The sequence below is a fragment of the Peromyscus maniculatus genome, chromosome 8, assembly GCF_049852395.1.
Source record: "Peromyscus maniculatus bairdii isolate BWxNUB_F1_BW_parent chromosome 8, HU_Pman_BW_mat_3.1, whole genome shotgun sequence".
In the NCBI taxonomy this organism is placed as follows: Eukaryota; Metazoa; Chordata; class Mammalia; order Rodentia; family Cricetidae; genus Peromyscus; species Peromyscus maniculatus.
The window spans coordinates 49,521,321-49,533,763 of NC_134859.1; the positions used below are offsets into that span (position 1 = coordinate 49,521,321).

General features: G+C 51.8%; 1 protein-coding gene across 6 annotated transcripts in view; it reads right to left on the reverse strand.

Annotated features, from left to right (window-relative positions):
* The window catches only part of Arhgap44 (Rho GTPase activating protein 44), a 174,940-nt gene that overhangs the window by 1,694 nt on the left and 160,803 nt on the right, over nt 1-12,443 (reverse strand). Inside the window, exons 17-21 of one of the 6 annotated variants that reach the window (XM_015992387.3) lie at nt 9,691-9,708; nt 8,652-8,879; nt 6,613-6,770; nt 4,621-4,998; nt 1,670-1,721 (exon numbers count right to left, since the gene is read on the reverse strand). In XM_015992387.3, the coding sequence (XP_015847873.1) occupies nt 1,714-1,721; nt 4,621-4,998; nt 6,613-6,770; nt 8,652-8,879; nt 9,691-9,708 (790 nt within the window). In that variant the 3' untranslated portion in view covers nt 1,670-1,713. The remainder of the gene's footprint in view (nt 1-1,669; nt 1,722-4,620; nt 4,999-6,612; nt 6,771-8,651; nt 8,880-9,690; nt 9,709-12,443) is intronic. The other 5 variants (XM_076542614.1, XM_015992386.3, XM_076542615.1 and 2 more) reach the window with 5 other exon arrangements.

The window sequence follows — 12,443 nt, forward strand, 5'->3', positions numbered from 1 at the left end:
TGTAGAGACAGTCACTATCCTCACTTCGAAACTGCTGTGTGTCAGCAGCTCAGAATCTTCTTAGGATGCTGGATCCACCCCACCCCCACCCCGTTCTGACTCACTTTCTCAAGGAGCACTAGAAGGTCATTCTGGCAAGGGCAGGGAGGACGAATGTACCAGAAGTTACAAGGCTCAGTGTCTGGACATCTGGGAGTCAGCAAAGATAAAACAAGCTCATGGGGCTGTCAGCTGGGTACTCAGCCCCTTGGACACCACACTGGGAGTGGTCCTGGTACCTCACCCACTGAGACTCTTCCCTCTAAGTTCTAGCATTCCCCCTGCCCACCTAGTTTTGGACTTGTACTGAGCTGGCAACAGCATTCCAGCTGACAGTCCACGAACCTGTCAGGGGCTCAGCCTGGGCCACTCAGAAGGTGTGCTTTGGTTTTGTTGGTTTTTTAAATAAAACACGTTGAGAATAAGTACCATACAGGCATTACACTTGGACACTGTCCTCAAAGACATTTTACAGACACACAAGCACTGGGCCACCCCTACTCTGCCCATTGTTGCCTGTCTGGTTGCACACTGGTGGAGCAGATCTGGGGTCTGAAGCTTGGCCCAGCCAGCACTAAGTGTCCCCCTGCAACGTGTGACAGATCCCACGGGATGCTAAAGGCTGACTCTCTCCTGCACATGAGGCAGGCTCCTGGCAGCAGGGGTGGGGTCTTTCAGGACCCTGCACAGGCTCTCTGGATGCAGACTCATAGACCTGTCTCACAGCAGGACTGTCAGATCGGAGCATGGGCATTGAGGAGCGTGAACATGAAAGTTCAGACAGTGCCTAGCTAGCACAGGACTATCTCAACCTTACCTTGGTGGTGCCCTCAAAGGAGTCTGAGCAAGCAAGGTCACTCAGCAAGAGGGCAGGGCTTAGGGAAGCCCCCTTAGGGAAGCTTTGACTGTTTTCCCTCAGACCTGTGAGTACCAGCTACCTCGCTGTTAGTCAGCAGGACAAAAATCCTCTCATTCCTCTGGACTTCATTCCTGCTCTTGCCTGATTTTTGGGTTTGAATACTTATTCTTGATGAAAGGGGATGATAAAATGCCCCTCAAACCTTGTCCAGGGTCGGACGGAGGATCTGGCGGCTGCTGTTAGCACAGAAGTGCTCCCTATGGACCGTCCAGGCTTTGCCTTCGTGCTGACAGTGGCAGTTAGATCAGCTGGTTCAAGCCTGGGGCCCTGTGCCGCACTGCACCCGCTGAGTGTTCTTGGGGACATGTCCCTCAGCAAAGGAGTCAGGGAACCTCAGTGGCCACAAAAACTTGAGAGGATCTAAGAGCAGGCCTGTTCTCTGTGTGAACTGTTAACTTGAGGCAAGGGGATCTGCTAAGAGGGTGACTTGGGTGGACAGAAAGGGCTGGGTCCCTCTGCTGGATGTCTCTCCCAGCTCCTAATGAGAAGAGAGGAAAAACAGGCCAGTGTGCTCAGAAAGCCACAGGCTCCTTAGCCAAAGGGGCCTCCCTGAGGCTGGGGGAAGCCAGGAAGTGAAGTAGGCATGCTGTTGGTGGGTCTGAGCCACATGCAGTGAGAGGAGGGCCGGTGGGATGGGTGGCAGCCAGGCGGCTGGCTGGCTGGCTGGGCTGGCTAGGAGGCGTAAAGCGAGGTGAGCTGGGGCCAGCTTACCCTGAAAATCCCCCTCACACGTATCCAACACTGCGTCACTCATGTCACACAGCTGCAAGAACATAATGACAGGATTCGGAGAGAGGAACAAACAGGATGAAACACGTAACAAAAACACTGCCCATGTCACAGTCCCAGAGGCCACACCGACTACAGATACTACTACTTCTGTACTGTCAGAGACCTATACATACAGGACACACAATGGTCTGCTGCCCAAAGAACACCAAACCAACAGAGACGTTGGGCAGGGTATTACTTGAGTCAAAAGGTCACAGACATTTAGCCTAGGCTACGGAAAGTGACCTTCTATGCCTCACAAGCTACAAGGCACTGTCCCTCCTTGCCCGCTGATACCCACCTACCACTTAGTCATGCTCTTTTCTGCTTTCTTGAGTGACATCACTGTTTATCCCGTGTCTTGCAGAATGGGCTACCCTGTATCCCTGCCTGGGAGTGGTTAGAGTACTGAAGGAGCAGCCCCATGAGCTGCTGCTGGCCAATGCCCACTCTGAGAACAGGTGTCGCCTTCCACAAGGGCGCTCACCTGGGTCACGTGCCCCTGCAGCACTCACAGGTTCAGGACGCTTCCTAGGTTTGACTGAGCTACAGAATGGGTGACAGCAGCTGTGTATTCAACATTGATCACTTCCAAAAGTACAGAAGCCAGGTTGCCCGGTGGCTCTTCCCATGATGCTGCAACTCCTGACCCACCACAAACACTTGCTATTGGCTAGCATTTTCACCGACAGCCAAGAGCTGGCCCCCACAAACTGTGGCTGTCATCTCATTAGGGAAGAACAGGTCAAGTTCTGTGATGATATGGTGGAGGAAAGAAAGCAGCGTCCGAGCAAGGTCCCACTGTACCCAAGTAGGTTGGTGGTCTTTGTATGTAGGTGGCACATGATATGTATGGTTTTCTTAATGTGTGTGCTGGGGATAAACTCAGGTAGAGCAAATAGACTGCCACCCAATTATGCCTCAGCATCACGGTATGTGGCTTACACATACATCATGGTATGTGGCAGTGTGTGTATGTCTATGTCATGTGTGATGTGTTGGTGCATGCTATATGTACATGTGTATGTGTGGTATATGTGCTGTGTGTGTATGTAGGTTTGGTGTATGTGTGAATATGACATGTATGGTCCAAGTATGGCCTATAGATTTGTGTGTGCTGCATGTGCATGTAGTTCATATGTGATGTATGTATGTGGGTGCTAAGTAAACATGCGGGTATGGGGCATCTATGTGTGTGGTATACAGATGTGTATGTGCATATGGGGGTGTAGTGTATTGTAGTGTACTGGCTTGTCAACTTGACATGGCCAGAGTCACCTGGGAAGATGACTCAATTGAGAAAATGCCCCTAAGATTAGCCTGTGATGCACTTTCTTAACTGATGATTGATGTGAGAGACGGCCCAGCCACTGTGGGTGGTAGCATGTCTGAGATGGTGGTCCTGGGTGCTATAATGAGCAGGCTGAGCAAGCCATGAGGAGCAAGCTCGTAAGCAACACTCTTCCATGGCCTCTCTACATCAGCTCCTGCCTCCAGGTTCCTGCCTGGAGTTCCTTTTCCAGTTTCCCTAGATGATGGACTGTAAGTTATGAGATATTTGATTGTACTGTGACACTCCAAGACGGTTAATAAGGTTAACCTCGAATTGGGGTGGAATCAACAACTAGCTGACTGGAATTAGCCAAAGAGATTTTGGAGGATACAGGATACGATATGATAGAGAGGCACAGGAAAGAGTAGGGAGGGGCTTAGGAAGATTCCAGGCCCCCTTCAATCTGGGAAGCATGGAGAAAGAGGGTCAGCTGGTCATTCCTCTGCCACTTTTTTGATCTATCAGATTTTTGCCCCAATATCTGACTCCCGGGTTTTTATTAATAATAGAACAATTTAGACAAATGCTTCACAGTATGTATATGTGTGTGCTATATGCACATCTGAGTATTTGGTATCAACATGCATGGTACATGTGGTATAGTATACATAAATGTATGCTGTGTGCACAGGTGTATATGTATATATTTGTGGTATATGTGTGTGTGCTGTGCATACTTGTGGGTGTGTGTATTTACGTGGTGAGTGTATATGCAGAGGATATGTGCTTTTAATGTGTGCATGTGGTGTACATGTGTGTGAGCATATTTGTCGGTATGCAGTGTTGCTTACTATGTCTTAAGCTGCCTCCCCTTCTGCTATGTGGGACAGTGCTCAACAGTGGTACTCAGGCTCTGTCTGCCCTATGAAATGAGCCAGCTCTATTCAAGGACTCAGCCCAGCACTTTGCTTATCTTCCTAAATAAGGAAAATGATCACAGGACATTAGCAGCCAGCAGAGAGCTGCCCCTGGCTTTATAATTGTATAAGGCAAGTGACTGGGAGACATTTTCAGAACGTCCCATTTCTACCACAGTGAGCTGTATTCACTAACTGTAGTTTCATTTGCTTATACACTTTCCTGGGAAGAAGACAACTCCACCTTTGTTTTGCAATTGTGGGTTTGTTTGATTTGCCGCTGGAGGAATTATGGTGAGAGAAGAGGAGGCATGTTCTTCTGAAGGTGACCCATCTCTAATATGTATCTGCAAATATATTTCCCTAGCGAGGCTTATTTTTCTACTCAGGAAAAGCCTCTCTCCTCCAGATAGGTATCTGTACTGTTCACTTGCTGGGCTCTGTCTAGGCCAAGGTGACGCCACCTCTGTGCTTTGATGCCAGCCTCTCTGGAGGTCTCATTCCCAAGGACGCAATCCCACCAGCTGAACGGAATCGGATCCCTAGGCTGGAGAAGTCCCAAGAGCTCCCCTGCACATGAGCTGCTCTCCAGGACTGCTTTCTCCAGGGGACTTGTGGCCAGAGGTGACTCTGCACTCCTGTCCCTGGCACACTCCGCTAAGCTTCACAGGAGCCCTGCAGACAGCCCACAACCTGCATACCTGTAGACATGCTTTCCCCCGGTGACATGCCATCTAGCATGGGGTTCTCCGTGGACTGTGGACTCGAGGCCGACAGGCTGACACTGGGTGGTTGAGGTGGCGGCAGGGTGGGCCTCTGTCGGGGTTTAGGGGTGGGCCGAGACTTGGCTAAAGTGCTTGTGAAGACAGAGGGAGAGGCTAGGGGAGGGGCTGAGGCAGGAGAAAGCTGGCCAGAGGCCAAGGAGTACCCTGGAGGGTAGCTCAGTCCATAGGGTGATGGAGTGCTCGGTGGAGTAGGAGACAGGCTGACGGGGGAGGGCTGGCCAGTGGGCTGGTCGGAAACAGTCCCTGGCTGCACGAAGGGGACCTTGGGAGGGATTGGTGCCAACTTCTTTGAAACTGTAAGAGAAAACACAGGACAAACGGCTATTAGGGAAGCCCGCTAGGATGACTGTTAGTGTGTATCCTCATGGTTCCTGGCTGCCACTGCTTCCTCCTGGGATGCCAAGAGCAGCCAATGAGCTTTTAAAAATGAATAGAGAGCATGCCGCATTTTCTGAACTTACCACTTCTTTCTCTTCCTCTCCTTACTGAATTCTAAGAGTGAGTCTGTAGCATTGGCTCGACTGGAGAAGTTTCCGGTTCAAGGTGTCACCACAGGGATGCTCAGGGGTACTTTCGAGGGAAGTAAATGGCCTTTGAAGCTGGGCAGTGACCTTGGTCTCCCGGTGATAAACCCTCTGGCTGCAGACACCCCCCAGCCCACACTGACTCAGGCCCCCACTTCAAGCTTGTGCACTGGCTGCCCAGGCTTTGGTCTGTAATCTTTGAGTTAACAGAGATGATAGCTTTTGTATAGCGATGGAACGCAATGCATAATGACCAAATTATAGTCATTACCATTCCCATGTCCCCAAGTGTGATTACTTCTGTGTGCTGGGAACTTGCCAAGACTTCCCTAGTTCTTTGGAAATGGCTAATTAACTACTGTATATGGGGCTATAGTCACCCCACTGTGTAACGGAACACTTGAACTCCGCCCCTCACAATTGTGACTTGGTAGCTGCACACACACCCCCTTCCTAGGCTGTGGCCATGGGTCACTTTCTTTTACCCCCTTTCTCTCAAGAATTGGACTCCCTGGGTGCAAGTATGGATGAACCGATTGTAATTTTCTCTCTTGCTGTGCTGGGGGTTAAGAAAGTGGTCAAGCACTGAGCTACATACACCCCACGTGGCTGCATTTTTAAATCACACCACTGCCCCAGCTTCTCTGAAGCACCTCCATGTTCCCCTTTCTGTACTTAATCCTAGAGGATGCCTGCTACCTTGAACTGAAAATGAATGGTATCCATAGTGCAGTTGAGTACCCAGGAGATCCCACCAATAGGCGAACATCCCGAGAACATGAACATGGGTCTTCAGAACTGATGGGTGGCTGCCAGTACATGACTAATGCTAGAAGGAACTTATTTAACTCCCCAGAGAGGCCCAGTGGCCTCTTCCCCACCTTTGCCCCACCCCCCACCCTCCCACCCATTCCCTCCATGAAAGGCAAGCCATCCTGAGGATATCTTATTTCCCAGTCTTCTCTCCCCTGCAGTGCAGATGGGAGAAAGCTAGGCTCTGCCAGCTTGGGATCAGGGTTCTTTCTGTCTTCTGGTTGCTGCTTCATGCCTTGGGGGTGATTATTTTAGCCTCTTCTAAAAAAACCAATAGGCCTCTTTTGTATGATGTGAAGAACAATATTTTCTCCATAGCAGTGTGGGGAATTCACTGGGATCATGTGGTGAAGCATCATAGCATCATGATATATTACAAAATCACATGCTCCCCATCCATCTCACACTGACCCGATGCATGTGTAGTCCATCCCCTGGTGGGGTTGGGGAATTTCTCAAAGCTCTAGTGCTGAGACTAGGAATGATTCCTTAAGCAAAAGTTTCCAGAGGCCCTTGCTAATGGGAAGAACATCCATCTCTGGCCTAAGAATGGTCAGAAGAGGGGGCCTACCTTTCCGGAGGGTGTGAGGACTCTGGTCTGCAGGAAGCTGGCTGGGGCTGGCAGCCGGCTGTGGCCCCAGTTGCGTCCCTGGACAGGCTGTCCCCTGGATGGAACCTGGACTTCCTTTCTGCCCAGACCCTGGAGACAGCTCCTTGCTTTTGGACACACTGAAACAAACACACAGGACAAGGGGGCTCTTAAGCACAGTCAGCTCCAGCACCCATCTTGTTCACTGCAGTGCTAAGTGTCTGGTCCCTGCTTAACTATCTATCCCTGCTCTGTCTCAGTCCCTTCTCAAGGCTTTTGATGGTCTGGGATAGGCGATGCGACTGTCCCTTCCTGGATCACTGATGGCCTGGGTTCCACTCTCGGCTTGGTATCCTCTGCCCTCTGCGGACCAGTGAGCAACATGGAGCACACATGTGGCCCCTCTGTGTGCTGTCCTCGACCAGGGAAGACTAAGTCATTCTGAAACTAAACACCTGGATCTTCTTGTTCCTTCCATCACCATGGGATACCAGAGTCAAGAGGGCTTCCTGGGGTCAGTGTGTCCTGCAAGGACCAATGCCACGACCTCTGTTGCCAGGTCTCTGGCGATGGCTCTCCAGTCAAGGGGGGGCATGTCTGACTTTTGCAATAACCTGTACCAATGAGTGATACCCTCCTCAGAAGTGTCCCCGAGAGATACCAATGTACAATAGCCCCGGAATGCCTTCAGAGCCCAGGGGATCCAGGGATACCCTTCAGAGAAGTGCCCCTGAGAGGTACTGATGTACAGTAGCCCTGGAATGCCTTCAGAGCCCAGGGCATCCATCCTCAGGATTATTCCTATGGCACAGATATACCACGCTGCATCTCTTCTGGAAGATGGAAAAACAAGTGATGCAGATGAGTGCTATAAAAAAGGGACCATCTCAGTCAGTCTGGTCACGTGTCCCTTCTCTCTAGGCCAGCTTGTCCGGACCACTGTTACCAACCTCTACATCTCCAAGCTCGCCCTGCCCTGTCTCAGCTCCCATGGACCCAGAGTCCTGCAGCTGCACAGGCATCATCAAAGCTTCTCTGAGCCTCAGTCAGCAACCACTCCAGCACACCCAGTGTTGGCTGCCCCTCCCAAAATCTATGATGTCTCTTTTTCTCTTTGTCACTTTCATATTTTGAAATGGGATTATGTTCTACTCGTTAAAGCAAGCAAGCAATAAAAAAAAAAAAAAAAGATCTGCAATCTAATTTAGGAACAGCCTAAGTTAAAGGCTCGGGCTGCTCTGCACCCGCTCCCCACCATGGTTGGTGAGGGTGTGTGTATCCCCAGCATAGCAATAGCTGCCCAAGCAGCCTCTGAGTTCTCTGGTTGCTGCACGAGAAGAGAAACAGACGACTCCATGCTGCTGCTCCCACTTCCAAGTCTTGTCCTCTGCCTGGGCCTCACCAGGTTCGGTATCCGTTCCTTACACTCTGGACCACACTGAGCTCAGTGTTGACATCTCCTGTCATTGGAGCATGGGATGCAGGGCAGAAATCCTACATGACTAGCTGTAGGCAGAGCAAGTTCTGGTAATGTTCGCTGAACTGGTGGTGGAACGGATGTTCTCTTCCTTCTCTGAAAGGCAGTGCCATGAAGGTCACCACGCCCTGAGTGACTGCCACCTTTACACCTCTGGCCGACACTAATTTTAGTAGTGAAAACTGCCCCTGCACACTTAAAGGCAGAAGGAGGTAGAAACGCTGACATCCTAAAGTTCAGACCAGGGAACGTATGCAGGCCCGGGAAGAGGGACATGGAGGGAGGGACGTCCCCAGCAGGTTCTGGAGAAGAGCCACCTTCTATGTCTGCTTGGGGATGCTGTTCTTGGAAAGCCTGTACGTCCCATGGTAATCCAGGGCAGGTGATGCAGATGACTGGGTGCTGGCGGGATGCAGAAAGCCAAACATGAATGCTTAGAGGTGGGGGTGGGGGTGAGCAGATCCAGGAGGCCTGGGGTGGGAGCCAAAGCCCAGGCACCCCGGCATACATGCCAGCCTTCCATGGCAGGGGGGGCTGGGCTTACCTGGGGCGCTCAGGGGTGGGCTGCAGGCTGGCACCTGATGGAGAGAGTGTAGGAGCTGGAGTGGCGGGGCTGTCTGGGACCTGCTCCGGCAGGGGTGATGGCAGGGGTGCAGCCAGCTCGGAGGGTGGGGCGGGAGGCTGCATGGAAGGCGGGGCGCAGGATGCTTTCCGACCAGCAGAGGAGCCTCTTCGAGCCACCCAAGATGTGTCCATGACCCTCACACCCATGCTGGCGAGGGACACAAAAACATCTGCTTACCTACGTGTGACAGGTGACATGTTCCCTCCCCCATGAAGCAGAGACATTCAAGCAATCTGTGTAGGAGAGAGCAGCAGGCTTAGCACCCTCCTGGGCCCTGGGAAGCAGTGCCCACAGTGGAGGGGTATGGCCAGCGACGCTCCAGTGCCTGGGCTGCTGGGGACCAGCCCGGGCCTGGCACGAGCAGCCCCGCCCACAGTGGCAAAGCACAACAGGGCACAGCCAACAGCTTGGGAGTCCACAAGCTGTGCTTTTTACCCTCTGCCAAAGCCAGCAGGCCCTGGGATAATGGCCCCCAAAGCATCCTGGGGTGTGGAACTGAAGCTGTCCTCAGAGCAGAATGTGGCCTACCTGGGGGGCAAGGGAAACATTCCTCCCATGTGAGATGAAGGTAGGCGGGACATGGAGAGAAAGCACCAGTCTAGGATGTGAACCAACCAGCAGGAGACTTCTAAATACATCATTTTATTTATTTATTTATTTATTTATTTTTTTGCTGCAAGGTGGGTTCTAGGCCCAGCTTTGCCGCTGCTGGGTGGGTATCCTCTCAAGGTGTGACCTCTGTAGGCCAGAGCTGCTTATCTACATAGCAGGGAAGGAGCTGCTCATGCCTGTGGTCCCTCCAGCTCAGAGTCTATTTTGATGGTGGACACACAGCTCCAAGTAAGTCGGCCAAGCAACCAAACATGGCACATTCACCCTCTTGCCGAGCTCACTACCACACAGCTTGCTTGCTTTAAGAGACTGCCAGTGGCCTCGTAGCTACCAGAGGATACTGTACCTTTGGATTTTCCTAAGGCTGCAGGGACAGAAACATACAGATATTAGTGCCAATGAATCTACACCTTCCTTTGGACACAGAGGTGGTGTGTTCTGCACGGGGTCTCCTGTGAAAAAGGTCAGGGTCCTGATGTAAAGCTCGGGCTGTGTGACAAGGTGACTGACTACTGTTTCATCTCCAAGCCTCTCCCGTGTCGACACAAGCCACAGCTGTGCAGGTGGATAGAGGAGAGCTGTAGTGGGTAGCCATTCCAGCTTTGATCGGGAAGTTCCAAACCCCATTGAGGCTTCGGCAACTGTCACGCCTACAAGGCGGGGCCAAGAGAGGGCCCTGAAGACCCAGATGCGCCAGCTCTCTTGGTCCCTGGACCCTGGACGCTGGAGGTGGACTGAGCAAGGTTCTCCAGAGAACATCACTGCCGCCGGACTGCGCCATGCCTTTCCTAGACCCTGCAACCTACCTATCCCTTCATTTGTAAGTTATGCCACTAAATAAACCTCCCTTGTAACTACGTGGAGTGGCCTTAATAATTTCGCCAATAGGGAGCTGTGGAGTTGCCAGGACTATGGGGCACTGGAATCATCAGAGAGTCAGGCATCGGCTCTGTTTTCAAGTTGCATGGACGCAGAAGGCAGTTAGTACCCCATCCTCCGCTCCGGGGGGACCTTGGTCCCATGTCCTGAGGGAACAGTTTCATTAAACTCCAATATGGAGGGAGACACGAACTTTAGTACAAGGACAAGCCACACTCCAGGACAGACCCGTCTCGAGTGCCTATGGGCACAGTAGGGTGAAAATAAGAGAACATTTGTGTGTTCCCTCTCTCCTCTTCTCACTCCGTGGTCAGAGGCGCTGAGCTATTACACCACGGAGTCCTGCTTCTCTAACATGGTCACATTTATGTGGCAGAGGTGCAGCAAGATCAAAGAGCAGTTCAGATACAGAGATGAGCTGTAGCGGGTGGAATGGACCCTTTTAAGGGCACAGGCCTCAGCACAGACCCTGTGGTGAGGGCTGCGGGGAAGGCGCTACCAAACACACCGAGGCTTCGCCAGCTTCCTGAACCATTCACGCCTAGTGCCATAGCTGGCATCTCCCAGGTCCCCCGATGGCTTTGGGGAGGCATCCTGGAATGGAGGACTATCTCTTCCCAGGACTCACTGGCTCTTGTCATCCTGAACGAGCACCTTCATAGATGTTCCAGGAAACCTCGGGAATGTCATCAAACTCAGGAGCAGGAGCAGGGGGCAGTGTGTATCCCCTGGTAGTCACAGCAGGCCAAGGAGGCTCGGCAAACTATGCTTTCTGGTCTCAGAATTTATCAGGACAAAGGGAGAAAAGCTTATTCTTGCACAAGGGGATGGAGCTGATAATACTTAGCCGCAAAGGTCAGGGAACACAGTAGACTGGTAGCCACAAGAGTCCGGAAGTCCCACCCCTCTGCTCCTCCTTGCCACATTCTCTTCTGCTTAGAAGGGCCTTCCCTCATCAGGAGGGCAAGCCCAGTCCTTGGAAGCAGTGCTGTGGGAAATGCTTTCTCTTTCCAAGGGCGGCTTCCAATGCTGGGAACCTCAGACCCCAAACTACCCACTGATCTGGTTCAGCCTGGGAAACAGTAGGTTTGGGCACCAGTTAGGTACTAAGCAAGCCCTGGCAATTATGACTGGCAAATGCCAGCAACTGAGAACTACAAGCTGAGCGCACACTGCCACCTTCACGAGAGGCTGCTGAACTATACCAGTTACCCCTCTGCCTGTCCTGCCTGTTGAAGAGGCTGATGGGTAGAACATCATGGGTCCAGTGAATACACACACCATGTCCACTGACATTTTCATGTAGTTATTAAAATCTTGGAGTGACTCAATGGCAAAGGTAGGAGCTATGCTCACGAATACCTAAATATTCATTTACACTCAAAAGAGCAAGCTGCTAATTCTGTAAGCCTGAATGTCCAGATAAACTCCGCCCAAGGCAGCTATGACAAAGCTGTCCAAAGGGGACTGCATACAGACACGGGGATGAAACCGTTAAGTCTGAACCGCCAGTTCCCAAGTCTTTGCTCGCTGTTGTCTTAAAGAGAGATCAGAGCAGACTCAAGGTGCTGCTGTGTTGAAGGACAGCAAGCTGACTCCAGCTGGTGCTGCTGACAGAAATCCAAAGCCAACGTGGAGGCCCCAGCACCTCCAGGACTCCCTCTTAGGAAACTCAAGGGATCAGCCTTAGAGGAAGGGAGCAAACACCAGGTTAGGCAGAGACTCTGAGAAGCTAAGGCTAGGAGGCACAGAGTGAGCCCCAGGGAGGGCCTCCTGGAGCACTGTGCTTTGGCTCCTCAGGGCCTCTCCTGCGGAAGCAGGAAAGACTCAAGGTGTGGTGCGTGCCGCCTCTGAAGGTCAAAGGTGAGGTGCTGGGTTCCCCGCTGTTAGGCTAAAGAAACACCAGCCAAAAGACCTGGAGTTCGTCACCACTCCTCACTGGGATTCCTGTGGGTAAGCCAGATGACAAGTCTTCATTCCTCTCTGCCTACCGGAACCTTCCAATTGTTTCTTTGTTATTATAGGCTTTTGTGACATAAAGCAGAGGCTGGCCTCCACCTCCCACAGGCTGGCATTACAAGTGTGTGCCATCATGCACAGCCAAGCACCTGTGCATGAGATTTGCTATAAATCACACTTTGGATTTTTTTTTTTTAAATGAGCCCTTTAACAGAGAGTAGGTTTTGAGATGACCCATGCCTCCAGTCCCAGGTAGACCAA